The sequence below is a fragment of the Homalodisca vitripennis genome, chromosome 5 (assembly GCF_021130785.1).
Source record: "Homalodisca vitripennis isolate AUS2020 chromosome 5, UT_GWSS_2.1, whole genome shotgun sequence".
NCBI classification, from domain to species: Eukaryota; Metazoa; Arthropoda; class Insecta; order Hemiptera; family Cicadellidae; genus Homalodisca; species Homalodisca vitripennis.
In genome coordinates this window covers 117,286,988-117,303,304 of record NC_060211.1, presented here as the reverse complement: position 1 = coordinate 117,303,304, position 16,317 = coordinate 117,286,988, and the positions used below count along the sequence as shown (strand labels likewise).

At 30.0% G+C, this 16,317-nt stretch overlaps 1 protein-coding gene across 2 annotated transcripts; it reads right to left on the bottom strand.

The window, feature by feature from the left end:
* Positions 1-545: 545 nt before the first annotated feature.
* On the bottom strand, positions 546-15,314 carry LOC124362799. 2 transcript variants are annotated; one of them, XM_046817609.1, is made up of 2 exons: positions 15,195-15,314; positions 546-3,240 (listed from the first exon to the last, which is right to left on the bottom strand). In XM_046817609.1, exon 2 carries the CDS (start codon positions 3,052-3,054, stop codon positions 1,426-1,428), a length of 1,629 nt encoding a protein of 542 aa, XP_046673565.1. In that variant the 5' UTR covers positions 3,055-3,240; positions 15,195-15,314; the 3' UTR covers positions 546-1,425. The 2 variants fall into 2 exon arrangements, with proteins under 2 accessions (XP_046673565.1, XP_046673566.1); XM_046817610.1 differs by having other exon boundaries at positions 15,179-15,197.
* Positions 15,315-16,317: the final 1,003 nt, after the last annotated feature.

Below are 16,317 nucleotides of genomic sequence, written 5' to 3'. Positions count from 1 at the left end.
CCTCTCAAGTTTAACAAAATATAATCTGACAAAAATTATTATTTCATAATATAAACCCTGTTGATACTGAAACTAGCGCAGCTGACAATAAATTTCTTTCTTAGGGAAAATTTCTGTATCAATTTCAAGAAAAACCAGGTTGTGCACTTATATAATGCAAATAGACTTTTGTCTCCTGGACTATAAATTTATAAACAAGATCAGGACAAAACAGTATAAAAAACATTATAGTTCTTAAATTTATTAGATTGTTAAACCAAGTCTTTTATTAAATGTATTTCATTCATTTTCATTCATTCATTTTTTATTATAATAAAATAGAGGTACTGAATTGGTAGACTAATAATAAATAAATAATAATATAATAATAAATAAATAATAATAACTAATAATAAATTACCAAAACTTCAGATATCAGTGAGTTAGCTGTTTTGAATTGTTTTTAAACCTAAAAGAAGTAGAAAACAAAAATTGTAATGAAAACAGTATTATTATTAAGATTTGAATACTTAATAAGGTTGTCAGGAAAAAATAAGATTTTAAAATAAATGTAATAACATTTCTTTTATTTTCATAACATCAAACAAAATTGCCTACAGAATACAATTAGCAGTAACCTGTACTAAGTTTCATTATTATCTGGTCTATCTAATGAGTATTAGTAATTTTATGTCAAAATTACTACCTGTATTACTACCATTATGCTGATAGCAGCTTTTTATTTACTCTATAAGTAGTATATAAAACCAAATAAAACTAAACCATATTACTACACCACACATTGATATACCCTTATTGCTGTATGTGTTATATCTAATACTTCTGGTTTATGGTTAAAAAAAGATTATGATTCATTTATTTAGTATAAAATTATGAATTAGGGTGTGCAGCTGGGCTCAGACAGATTCAAACCCAAACTACACCTCACAAGTCTTGGAGTTAGGACCGGTGATATTTCTTACTGTTAGTGCACTTCTCCAATCAAACCCAGATTTATGTTTTTCAAAATTTTATCCTGAAGTTTATATTGAATTTAAACATCTCTAAAAGAAACATTATATCAAACAACATACATTACCCAGAACTTGCCACTTCGGAATAAAATAAAAAGAATATTCATGAGGTCCACCTATTAGTAGAGAAATCACAAGGTACTGGGCTGGTCCCAATCCTTTGTACTTGTGAGTGTGGGGGTGTGTGCATGTGACACAATTTGACTTATCCCTTTAGCTGCACCCCATTAATAATTGTATAAATAACAATAATAATTTTCTAAACAATAAAGAAAACAATGGAATATTTTTACTTCATGAATGATTTTGCTAAAACTTATATAACAGTCATTAAAAGCTGACTTAAACTTACTGTTCATAAATTTTATGAGGAAGCCACTGTATTTTATTCAATAAACTTAAAGGAACAAATTTACGATACACTTTCAGTTGCCCCATCAGTTTCAATTTGTTTGTTTGTGTTTGTATCAACTGCTTGAATACAATCATCAACTAAAGTTGAGACTTGTTTATTTTGAATGTCAGAACTAATACCTTTTTCAAATTTTGTATCTGGTTTAGAGCTGGAGTCGTCTGAGACAGTTGTAACAACTTTATCTTTTTTAATCTCAAGTTCTTGACAAATATCTTCAGGTAAATCTGAACTATTGGATGTTCCCACATCATCCTGAGTTTTAGGACCAGTCTCCTTCTCAGAAGTATTTACTCCATCTATTATTTCAGTTTTCTCTCTCGTTTGATCATTATTGTCTAAGGTTGTTGAAAACAGTTCACACTCTTCAAAATGTTCATTCGAAACATTCCCATCTGATTTTATGTCTATAATTATGACTTCTGAACAACTGACAGAATCTCCTTCATTATAAACAGACTGCTCATTAGTTTCATCAATACTATGTGAACATTGCAGATCATCTGATTGCACTAAAATCACATTTGACTCTTCGTTTAGGGGATGATCATTTAATATCACTAAATTTTGTTGTTCTGCTGTATCAGAATGTTGGTCAGATTCCATCTCAATATCTGTACTATTTTCAGAGAATAATGAACTGTTAGAAACTTCATGAGGAATACGATTGTTTATTTTATTTTCAGCTTTACTAGAACATTTATTTACACTACTAACACTTATATTATATAAACTGAATTGTTCATTTACACCTGATTTTATATTTTCTGAACTAATTTTGGCTGTTTCTTTGAATTGTTTTTGTTGAGTTACTCTGGGATGAAATTTCTTTGTGTGATTTAATTCACTATGGTTAGTTCGTTCTTGAGGTGGAACCCTGTATAAAACTGATTTCCTTGCTTCAGGTTCAATATTTTGTTTGTACTTATTGTACTTAATCTTAATGGCTTTACTTTTTTTCTCTATTTTATAATTAACCTTTTCCTGTTTCTTTTTTGCGGAGTGACAATGTCTTTCAATCTCAACATCACTAACTTTGAATTTATTCTGTTTTATTTTCATGTTACTCAAACGTTTGCTCACTCGTCTAGCTCCTGTCAGTTTATTTTCCCAAGACAACTTTATTTTTCTATATGATCTTTTTTTCTGTTTGATTTGTTTGTTGCTTTCATTGTTTGAAGTACTATTTTGTTTGGAAGCAGTAGAGGAAGATATGAAATGTTTTATATTTAATTTTTTATTCACTGTTGCATTTTCAATATCAATCAATGATGATTTTCTCTTCCTTATAGTACTTTTGTCAGGTAAACATGATTCATTTCCAACTGTTCCAGCCGCTTTTTCCTTTATTTTTATTTGTTTATTTTGTAAATCTTCCAAATGCAAATTATTTATATGTGTTTTTTGTGAAGGCCTGATAGTTTTTTCTTCTGCATTATGAAGATCTTCCTCAGTATGTTTGTATTTGTTGAATTTCTTTTTTTGTGGGAATTTTTCATTTTCACATGTTACATCTGTCTTTTTTGTATTTAGTAGAGGAATTTTGTCTATGTTTCCTTTATTAGTTCTGGAATTTCTCTTAACTACCATTACATCTACTAATTTTACTTCACAATTTCTTCTATTCATTACTGCAAACACAATCCTCTAAGGATGACCTATTTCAATGAAATATATTAGGTAACTTATTTGTTAACATTACTATGTTCTCCTTGATGCCTGACATCTAATAATACTGTCTATATACAACTTTGTTAGGAATTATAGGAAGAAAATCCTTTATGTGCTTGCTTGCCTCATACAGGAACCTTGTATCTGGAAAAAATACTCATAATTAATAATATAATATTGTCCCAGAACTAAGTAAGACTAACATAACTTGAACAAATTATAAATATCATAAACTAAACAACATTGACTAATAGGGCAATAAAACACCATATACTCATTTTAGCCACCCAAAATCAGACCTAATGTAATTACTGTAATTATCCACTTACTGATTGTATTTTATTTTTAATAATACACTTTACTTCATCAAGTACTCATTTATGTAATAATTATGGCTTGTGTTGTTTAAATATTGATTTTAATTCTGTCGCCATATTAAATTTAGAGAAAAATGCTCAAATATTTCAGTTTCTAATATTTTTCCTTTTGTAGAAAAATATTTTTCCCTACTGGTTTGTGAAATATTGACACACACATATATTCTTATATAGTATATAAACATGTGTGTAAGGATCTAGGATGTATCTCTCTTAGAAATGTATAAACACTTATTTCCGTTGAGATTGATCCTATAATTCAGAAATTGCATAAAAACACTGTTTTAAGATCTTATATATATAAGTACTATATATGCCATTTAGTTTGTATAGATTTGAGAGATCGGTGTGTTTGTGTTGTGTTGAGATCTTAAAACAGTGTGATATATATATTACCCATGGCTTCACACACAATTTCCAAAATCAAAGTGTGTAGCCTTCTTGGTGAATACATTTATGATTTAATATGAAGCCCAGGAGGATTCACTTCTGGTTGGGTTATACCTTCCAGTTGAACCTACACTGGGTTAAGCAAAAACCGATGTGTCACTTAAATTTGGGTAATCTTATGGATGTCCAGGAGCAGCACATTACTAACCGCAAATGTTGAGATATTGGGATGCAAGGGTAAATCGATAGGTCTAGTCTACTGCAGGGGATGACTGTTGGAATTGGAGGGGCTCCCTAGATGTTAAAGGCTGTTGGTAGCCTAGACTAAGGGCATGGTACCCCTGCCTGCTTTGACTGGAGAGGTTGGTACACAGCGGGTCTCCCCTTCTTCTAAGGAGACATGACAGATAAATGCCCAAAATCCTTTCTCATTGATCTCGATAGGAGGAGGCCCCTACCCCGAACCATACCCATCCAGAATAACCGGTAATTCCGAAAGCAGCACTAAGGTCCTTTTAGTGTAACTTCAAAGCTTCTTGTCCTAAGAGAACAAAGAAATATGGAGCCCTATGATTGGTTTCAAACAGAAGTAGACATATATCTGGTATTTATTATTTCAGTCTCTAGGTTAAGAGATTAAAAAATTAAATAAAATTTGTACTGATTGTTTGTACAGATTAGCATGTGTAGATAGGAGCATAGATTTCTGGTTTGAATTAATTTCATTTCTGACTACACAGTTGTGTTTCCCTGCGCTAATACCCCAATAAAGAAAATTTGTAAATAATAAGTAAAGTGTCACTGTTATACTGAATTGTCAAGCATTCAAGTTTTACTACAAACTGTAGTCAAAGAATTCAAAAAACCTACTTTCGTCAAAAAGCATCTACTTTCATCGCTTGTAGTTTACTTCCGGTCTAAGATGTTTAAAGTGTCATAGAGTTTTCCTTCTTAAAGCGATGAAGAAAAAAAAATATATACTTACAGATGTCTGAAAAGTTAGTGCAGTGTAAAAGTATCTATTCTGAATTGAACGTTTCCAGTCTAATTTATTTACTTTTGTACAGTTGCGTTACCCCGACCATGAAAATTTAGTAAATGTAAGTCTTGGATACCAACTTTCAGGTGTTGTAGTTGATTTTGATTTTTTACTCTAGTCAATAAAATATTTATATATGTAAGCTTAAAACGACTTTGGTCAAAAATAATGTACTTTCATTGCTTGTTTTCTGCTACCAGGAAAAGTGGATAATCCTTGAAACTATGTTTATTCAACATTTCAAAATATCTCATATTATAAGTTTTTTGTGATAAAATTCTTGATATTTTCCTCAAACTTCAACTAATATTAAAATAAAAGAATTAGCCGAATTTGTCCAGCTGTTCTAGAGATTAGTGTTTAGCACACGTAGCAATTCATTTTTATCTATAAGATATAATACAAAACTGGCAGAGAAAGGTTGCTGGTGAAGCATAATATACCCAGAGAAACCTGTAGAAGAACTTGCCAAGAGTCAAAGATTCTCACAGCGATCAATTTATACATCCTGAAGGAAGTAAAGCCAAGTCCACATTAAGAAAATAGAACAACTAGAAGTGGATCATAAATTACAGCACTGGACACACATACAACTATTGCCTGCCTGTGCATCAAATTAGAGCGCAAACAAGAAAACAAGCTATAGTGCCACATGTTTATTGAAGGATAGCAACAAGCAGCTCTTTACCTGAGACCTGAAGAACTGGCTACAATATCAACCCTTTTATGTCATAAGTGACTCATTGACAATTCAATATAACAGTGACAATTTACTTATCTTAATAATAATGTAATAAAGATATTTTTGAATAAATTTGTAAATATTTATATATAAATTATTAGATATAAGCAGAAACGCTTATATCTTATAAGTGTTTCTGGGGAGACTTACCCACCCCCCAAAATCCCTTTTCCTCTTGACATTCCACTTGAAGGATAGTTAATCCTAGCATCCCAAAAACTCAAAAGCAAACAGTAATAAACAAAAAATAAATGTTTACCACAGCCCCATCACATTTAATGATGATTTAGTTTTGATTAAATGCCACAATCTTCAATGCATAGCTTTTGTAGAGACCGCACAATAATTTTATACTAAGGACCCTACAGAATTAGAACTATCCTGAGACGATCAACGTATTTTATAATGATTGTTTATCGTTTTGTTGCGTCTGTTGTAACCTATGGAAACAATATTCATATTGTGTGTATTGTAAGTATGAATACTATGGTTGAAGTTTAAAATATGTGAATTATTGAGAGCACACAATAAAATAAGAGTACAGGTCATGAAAGTATAAATTTTTAATTATTTGCATTTTAAGTTTTATGAATAAAAACTAGCAATGAGCTCACAACTAACTAGCACCAGTAATTACTGTTATAACTTAAAAAAATGTTATTAATATATAAAAAGCAAAGTAAGACGCTCTAATATAGTTTTATGGAACATAAGTAATTAGGTACCTCAATAAATTAACAACTCTTGACAAAAGAGTAGCAATATATTCAATATGTGGTGTTCATGTTAAGTGTTTGTCATTAAAAAATATAAGAAATCTTAAATATAGAGTAATCTACTAAGTACCTTACAGAACCCTGTGAAACTCCATACTCAACCTGTACTTCATTTCACCATTTACTATTCAAAAGAACTTTTAATTGTTTTAATTAAATATGAATAATAGAATTTTAAACTAATTCCTTAATTTCAAAATTATATCAGAGCGATTAACGCAACCAATGAAACCAGGTCAAAAAAGATGGCCAAAACAAAAGCCTTGCACTCATAAGTCCGAATTTCACCTTTGACTATGTTATCAATAGTCTCTATTGTAGAGTTTCCTTTTCTAAACCCGAACAGAGATAAATTACAATTTTTTTAAGTGGCTTATTTGATCACAGAGTACTTATTATATTAATTTAGATAAAACTGATATGATTGAGAGGGGTCTATAACTTTCAAGGTTTCAAGGTTAAAGGTAATATTGATTTTAATCTATGCTGTCAAAGATTTTGGTCTTTTGCATGCATTTAAGATCTGGTCTATTTAAAACACTCTGGAGTAGAATTTGAATTTTTCAATAAATCTTCACAAAGAATTACCGGCACACCCATTTTTTTAAAATTTGTTTTATAATGAATAACATATATTGATAATATAATTATAATTATTGAAGCTGTGTTAGAACGAATAGTATGGTCTTATTTGTTTGCTTTACTTTGAGTGTTGTTTAAATGAGATTCCTAGCAGCCCAAGGACGTAGCTAAGGGATCCACCTTCATTAGGGTGTGCAGAGGCTGATGCATAAATAGTGGCAACCAAAATACAAACGTGCCAACTACTGTTTGACGCTTGCCAGTCTTTGTCTAGCTTTCTTTCTCATTCTACTCTCACTGCACAATAGCATTGTAGTGTGGTAGCTCTCTAAATGTTGTTTGGTTAGTTCGTTAGTTATTAATAAAGCAATGTAGTGATAAAAAATTTATTGTTTTTACATGAAACGTGGAGAACAAGATGTAAATATTATATAAAATTTAAATAGTGATTCAACTTTTCCACAACTAACTATTGAAGACGTAGGAGCACCATGCACTTCATCGTCCTCCACTCAGGCCGAGTATTCAGGAAATACAGAAATAGTAAGTGATGATATTGGTAAAATCTCAGAGTTTCTACTTGCCGTAGTCTTGAGTTTTCTAGTAAACTGCTGAAGAGCTATATAGCAAAGTTTTATTAGCTGAAGATGAACCAAATCATAACTTGGTATTCCCTACTAGATTAGTAGATAACAAAAAAGTTAGGCTTCCAAAGAAACTGGTTGAAACAGTTTACCTTTATCAAAACATCCACCAATATAACACAAGAGGCATAATTGTAACCAAAAAACTGACTTCCAAACAATATTCATTAGCAACACTATCTCTCGGACCAAAATTATGGAATGCACTGCCAAATAGATTAAGATCACTGTCATTTGGTATTTTCAAAAGACAAATTGGATTTTTCCTTTTGGTACACCCATTTTATGAAGTGGATGAGTTTTTTGGGATTAATCATGAATTAAACAATTATTGTTGATCTTAAGAAATTCTTTTATCTATGTTGTAATTAGTTTTTAATTAATTAATTGATTTGTTTTAATTGATGTTTTATTTATTTAATGAATTGCTTCTTTTAAAGATCTGGACAAACTGGAGGACTGCATTGCTCTTAACATTGAAGTGTACAAGGTTGCGTTTTCAATGTGACAATGTATGTTATCTTTACCAGTAATAAATGAGTGTCATTGAGTACCTGATTAACTTATTCTAAATCGGCCGATAGTGCTTAATGTAAGTATTGTGTTGCATTTTGTACTGAAGCTATTGGGAATGGGTCCCATGAAAACAATGGCTCTCTAGTGTCACCAATACCTTTTATCAAATGGAAGGATGCGTTTGAAAAGTTTAGTGAGCATATTGCAACAAATTATCACAAAAAATGTTCTGCCGCTGCTGAGCATTTTTTGAAGGTGAAAAACATGCAAACTCATAGTTGCTTCTCATATTGATGTTGAGAGGAAAAAACACATTGAGGAAAACAAAAATCCTACTAAGCCTGTAATTGAAACAATCATCTTTTGTACAAGAATTGTCTTTGAGAGGCAATGAACATAATCCTTGTAACTATGGTCCGATTGTATTGGATAAGCCTAAGTCTAAATATGGGAAATTCAGGGCTCCATTAAAGCTTAGAAATTATGCAGGGGATGAGAAACTAAGAGTGTATTTGATCAACAGTCCTAAAATGCAACTACTATATAAAATGAAATTTTAGACATTTGTACCAGCATATTTAAGTAAAATGTTATTAGAAATGCCAATAATGGTGGAGCACTGACTTTAATAGCAGACAAAACGCTGGATATGTCAGGTATTTAATCAATTTCTTTATGTGTTTGTATCATTGATTCAGAAAACGTTCACGAGGACTTTTAGTATTTAGTGAAAGTTACTGGTATGATTGCTGAAGGAATTTTAACTCTAATTCTTTACCAATGATAGTCTTGGACTCAAAATAGAAAAACTGGTCAAGGTTATGATGGAGTGAGCGGGAAGTTTAATGGTGTCCAGGCATGTATTAAAGAAAATCACCCATGAACATTATACATGCACTGAGCTAGCCACAGATTAGATCTTATACTATCAAATCCCTTCATCAACAAGAGCATCAAGAACTTGTCTTGGGATGTTAGCTGAAATATGTATTATATTTAGAAACAATTCAATGCAAGTAATGTATTAAAAACAAATATAAACACTTATGCTCCAGAGTCTAAAAAGAATAAGATTACTATGTTTACGTGAAACAGTTTCATTAAAAGACATAATGCTGTCATGGTTTTTGTTGAGCTTTTTGAAGCCATTGTTCAAAGTTTGTTTGAACTATCTCAAAATGAGTGATCAGTTAAAAGCAAGTTCTCTTTTAGCTACAATTGAAAAAAATCACTTTAATCATCTTTCTTTCTGTTTGTGAATATCTTCAATCAATCAATCAATGATGTCCAATCTTAACATAACAATAAGCTTAAATTGCGGAACTAAAACTCAATCTTAATCATCAATAAATATATTATTGTTATACCAATATCAAAATAATCACATATTTTATATAAACCATACATTAATTCTTTTATTCAAATATCTGTGAATGAATAAAGCGTTTTATCTAATAAGTATTGTTTAAGTCTATTTTTGGATTTAGAGAAAGAAATTTCTAATTAAATCGCTAAAAGAACTAAGGTCGCTAAAAAAACAAACATATACAAACATATTTTAAAATGTTACAAGGTTCAATAATTGTATTCCTATATGATTTTTAATTTGCGTACACCAATATCCATCAATAAAATTTCTAAAATTAATTAAATACAGGTACCCTTCTAATATATAGGAATTCCCACAGGAATGTAAATTTCCTAAGAAATATTAGGAATTATTGTCAAACAAATGTACTAAAAATGGCTAATTATGAGAAATGCATATTATTACAAATTTGAACACTCACAATGTAAGGAATGTTGTCTCTTTATGAGTAAAAAAGAATTGTGTTGTATTGTAAAATTCCTTGTTTCCCAAATAGGAGTTCTAGAGACAACAAGGATTAAAGAATTATAACTAATCACAAAAGAAACTGAGACAGTTGGAAGGTTCCAGACTTCTCTTTATGGTATGTTTTATAAGCAGAACAATGAGAGAGAATGTTATTTCAGAAATATACCTACATTATGTACATTAAATGAGTATGAATAGCATTAATTACTGTAACATCATGGCAAACAGACGTCTAGAGTATTACTATGTATATTGCTGGATCAATACCCTTGGCTTGTGAAGACCAGGTCATCCACAAGCAACTGCTTAACATAAAATACAATGAAAGTGTAATTAAACTTTTCTAGATTTAAAATTATTTTGTTATCAGGTACGATGTTGGGATTTGTATACATACAATTTAGGTCACATATGCTAATTCATTACCTTTAATTAGATTTTATTTTTGATCAGTTTCTTTCTGTTGCAAAACTTCAATTGAGAATTAGGAAAGAAATAACTTGTGCCAGACCCTTTTGAGTATCCTGCTACAATATTTTGTAGTGTATATTTGTGGAAAAAGTACTTTACAAAAATATATCTCAAGTTGGTAATACACTATTAGGTATTATTCACCTATTACTTTTATTTTATCACTTCACTGTATTATTATTAAATTGTAAAAAATATAACACATTGTACCAAATTATGGATTTATTATAAATATTTTTTAAGAAAACATCACATTAGAATTTTACTTTCACATAAATCAGTGAAAAACAAGACGGTTGTCAATCAAAAAGCTTTTTATTTATATTATTTATGTGTTGAGCAAAGCTTCTCCAAATCACTTCAATTTTTTCAGGATGGCTTAAAAATAATACTTACTTTCTGAATAAATTCCAATTAATAAAAAATAAGTTATTGTTTAAATATGCTTTTAAATTTTTGAAACAAATAACGGCTTAATTTGTTTTGAAGTTGTATATTTGAAATATTCTTCTGATAAACAAATTCATATACAACAAACAAATTTCCTAGCTCATATGTTGTTTTTAAAATAATTATGATTATGAGTAAAACTTTACAAAATCACTGACTGGTTGAGCAATGGCAGGATAGAAAACACCTAAAAAATTGTTTAAATATGCATTAGAAAGCAATCAAACTTGTTTGAAATGTTTTATGTTAACAGGGCTGGATTTCCCAATGGGCCCGGACCTTTGGGCGTAAGCTCCCAGGGCGCATGGCCGAGAGAACATTGTTTTTAAAGTATCTAGAAATAAAAATAAATAGCCATAATTTAACATATTTTTAAAATTTATTTTTTTAAATCAGGCTATTAAAAAGCATTCTGATTTTGAAATTCATTGGAAAAAATAATTGATTGTAAAGTTAAACTATTTTTCAACATTATGCATCAACTTCATTACAACACTGATCACAAACATTGGGGTATAGGGATATCATCAAGTGTTATGCATCTTAATGCCACTGCCACTATGCTGGCACGGCGCTATGCTACTGCTAGGAAAAGAAAAAAAGGTTTTTAGGAAAGTAACTTTAACCAAACTTGGGGAAGGAAAAATTATTGGGCTTCAGGGCGCCAAAATGCTAAATCCGGCCCTGTATATTGAATTACATTCACCTAAATTATTTAAATTTAGAGTTATTCCATACCTCTAGTATAGTATGCTCTTCAATCAAATTTGTACCTCCCCTACACCACTGATACACACATATTCATATACTGGAATCTTGGAGAATCACAGAACAAGTAACATTTTACAGTGAACTTTCAATACAACTTCATGAAAGTTAGGGATACACAGAGGAGCATGTTTCCTTCTACAGCAAACGATGAAAAAGAAATATTTAGATTGTCTTGCTACTTTTATGTTCTCAAAGAAATCATGCTTTAAAAAGCTGTTAGTCAATCAGAATCTTAATAAAACCACCTGATATCTCAATCTTCAAGTAATTTTTGTCTGCAGTAGTTTTGTGGGAGTCCTTCGAGTAGTTTTATACTCCCTTGTATTTGATGGCTAATTCAAAAAAAGATAATTAACTGCCTAATATGGTGTAATTTCATACTAATCAACCTATCACTACATTTTTAATAAAATACTAAAAACATTCAGGTGATCGCAGTAAAACATCTTTTAAGAACTTCTAATTCAAATTATTAACTATAACTTGATTTTTAACTGTGTATGTCTGCTGACAATAGAAACTAAGCTCATTATCACTCATCGGGACTTTATTCTATTTAAAATTTCTAACTTAGTCTCATATGATAATAATAATTCAAATATTTATGTGACTTTTAGTTAAATTTTACCTATTTAATGTCAAGCATAATATCTTATATTAATACTAGGAAACCAGACCTTCCACACACATTTGTACATTGCCAGCCACTTGTTTTAAATTAAGGCAAATGTTATTTTTGAAGGAAAATTCATATATTATCTTTTTTTATTTCTCCTATAACAAATAATATAATCAAATTTGTTTATTTTTTTATACATTATAACACTCAGTACTAAGTTATTTTTGAGTTTAACATGAAATACGGAAGATAATTTATCACATTTGTACAGCAATAGTTACATAACACAATTCCTCATTTAATTTTGTTCAAAATCAAAAATTAAAAATAATAACTTAACGTAGGTAAAAGCAGACAGAATAAAAGCTTACCAAACTTCAAAATCAAAACACAGCTATATAGTTAAGTTGGCCATATACACTACACAAAGTAATTATTGGAAAGATTGTTTTATAGTGATTCTGAAACACCACCAATATATACTTTTTTACAAAACATCCTAAAAATAGGAACACTAGTAGTCCTTACATTATTCAACATTCTATGTTTAGGATATTGGTATTAACAGGGTTAAATAATATTTATGTCTCAATAAACTTGTGTTTATTTATTATTGCCTTCCTATGATTTATTGATCCTCATTCTATCGATCCTCAGATAGAAACATTACCCTGAAAACTATTACACATCAGTGATATCTATCTAACCTAATAAATATATCTTATTATCTTAATAAATTTGCTACAGTAAACATAAATCCAAACTATAAGTTTAAAAATAATTTAATAATTTATTTCTGCAAGATGCCAGTTTTAGTTAGACAAAAGATAATATCATTGAGACATATTACAGTTTTTAAAGATAAAAATTGTATGAATGCGAGGTCTAGATTCGTTATTCCATGAGGAGAACTCATGCTGTGTGTAGAATATGTGATAATTTTTATACATAACTTCAAAGTGTCCTCTTAAAACTTCTGAGTTGTTTTTCACATGTCCTGTGGCTCCTAAACTACTTCATTCCAGCATATGGATTTCTTTTTTTCAAATAAAGCTGTTTTGCATACTGGTACAAGATAATCTCCTGCTTTTCTTGTGTGTGTGTATGTAAGTTATGGATGAACAGAAGATAAGTTATGTGTAGAGCATGTCTCCTGTGACCAAAGAACCAAAAGTTTAAATTGAACTCTGAACCATTTAGGTACTGGTCCAATTGTAGACTTGACAGAACCGACTCTTATTATCTAACTCATCAATTGTCAATCTGTATATACCACCATTCTCTAGTAGTACTAATGCTAACATAGAAAAAGTAAACAGTGAGAATGCAGAACCTAACCTCATCTCTCCATTGTCCTGACCTGCAAGTTGCAGGATTACAGCACTAAACTGCATGTATGATTTATAACGAAAATGTAATAATTTTTTTATGATTCTGCATAGTAACGGATGATTTCAAACAAAGACTATTTCAAGCCACAGTGTTACTGAATAGTTTTCATAGTAAAATTGAGCTTTTTGCTTTATCAGAATGTATATATTGTTTCAATACATCTATAATTTATAAAGGAGGCCTAATTCAGAAGGCATATAAATTAAGATTTAGTAAATTTTGTTATATACACGTGTTGTTTTTGAAGTGAAAACTTCTTTAGGCGCGTTGAGCGTTTTGGTAGAGGGTAAAATCCTCGGTTCGCGTCACCGACATGCTAATGATACTAACCTGCATGAAAAAGTCAGTCTCGCTGTGTTTTTTAACCGTAGACTTGGCCGCGGACTACTAACCTGCATGAAAAAGTCAGTCTCGCTGTGTTAAAATTGTCCCGGCGGAGTATGAAAACAGACTGCGAAAATCAGTGACCTTTACGGCTTCCTCTCGCGATTTAAAAGTGAAGCCAATGTCGTACAATTCTGTAAGATGCGTCAAATTAAAGCTCTTAATATTGGCAATCTATTGGTTACATTTTTAAATATTAAAAAAATTTCGAAATAATTTTGATTATTGTTTACATTTTACATAGCGTTTACAATGACAAGAAAAAAGTAGTAAGCGAGGATTTTTTTTATTTTTTGGTCAGACAAAATTTGTCAGCGAGAAAGTTGTGTGAAAATAGATGAATATTTTTTTTGTAATTTATCATTTTTTTATTGGAAGTTTAGTTTAGCCTGTAGTGGCGTATGAAGTGATGAGTGAACGTTTCTGCCGGAACTGTAGTTGGCGCATTGGCTCACTGATACCGTATTAACTCAATAAATTAGTTTATTGTGAAATAAAAATACCTTTACGAAAGAACCAAGTTAATTTAACTAATTTATTAGTTTTAAAAATATTGTGGGTTTAATTGTTATTGCAATTATATACTTTATCCGTAGCAATAACTGTATTATTTACAACGGTGTTCAACTCACTGTTGTTCACTCGGTGTTTACTCACTTGTATTCTATGTTTAACTAACTATTAATATTGAGCAATTACAACAAGTATAATGATTGCATTGAACTTTTTTTCATTAAAATAATATTCTTTAATACTTACAGTACTTTTTTATTAAGATATTGTTAAGATAATTGTATATTAATTATTTTTTCAACCACTTTGTATTTATATTTTGTTCATGATTTGTTTAACCCATCATATGTAACTAATAAATAAAACATAAAAAATTTCATATAATTTTTGCATATAGTTTTAATTACTCTCAACTTAATAGTTCCGTTTTCACTTCTATCGGCAGTCCCACGACTGCTACTGTTTTTTTACCAAAAGAAGAGTGGCTGTATAATGTTGAAACAACACAACAGCTACAATATATATGGTTGTAACTAGTTGAATATGAATTATAGTAGTACAGTAGTAGTGATATCTTACCAAAATCAATACTTACAGTGCTGGAGAGAGGATTGCTGAGAAGTGATGTACATTTTAAGTCCAAGAAGCATATAAATGGGCAGAGACCTTGGCGCTGAAAGTGTGATACTGTCTGGATGGTTACCCAACCATGTGATCCTGTGTAATATGATCTCTCTGTCAAAACACTATATTTTAGGCCTCAGTATTATTTACTTGTTATAATTTTTTCAAGCTGTTAAAATAACTTCAGAAATACAATCCATTTAGAAGAAATAAGAAAAACAAAAGGTTTAATCTGTGAAATTCCGTCAAGAATTTTAGATTTCTTTTGTTAAATGACCTTCAGAAATGATTGTGTGCTAACTTGATTAAATACCCTGAATAATCATTTGGATACAGGCTGGAAATATTAATCCCTCTTATTTCAACGTTTGAAATAAATTTTTAATAAAAAGAGTGTTGGGGTTGTTTAAAGACTGTTAATTAGAATATAAAACCAATGCCAATTGCAAAATTCTTTTCCCTATCAAAATAGCATGCATTTTAAGTTTTAAATATCATATTTTTTAGGTAAATAATAAACAAAAATCATCCAAACCATATCTAATGAGTTAAATTAAATTATTGAGTATACTTCTTTATTAGTATAGTGAAAGGTTAATCCCTTCCCAAAATTGATGCTACTAATTTATTTAAATTCAAAATATAAAATTTTCAAAGATGCTCATTTTGAATGATCAATAAGATAATGCTTTTATACGACTTGGTATTCAGTTTATTTGAATCAGTATAGGTAACAGTTACGATTTTAACTACTGGTTGGCTCCACTATATGGGAAAGGGGCAAATATAAAAACTTTCTTCAAATTAAAAAACAATCTATGATGTACCGAACATTCTTGTTTTATTTTCATTAATTTAACAGTTTACATATATACAGAATATAATAATTGTATTTAAATAACTCAAATGTTCATCACATCCCACCTTACATAGAGATAAAATATACTTTTTTTGTTCATATTTTGGTTTTGTGTATTCTTTTATTCAATGGGTCAAAAGCAGGATATTGTCACTTGACATCATTTATTACATTTTTGGAAAACTGTGTAAAATAAAAAATATATTTAAAAATTCATAACTTCCAATAGCCATTC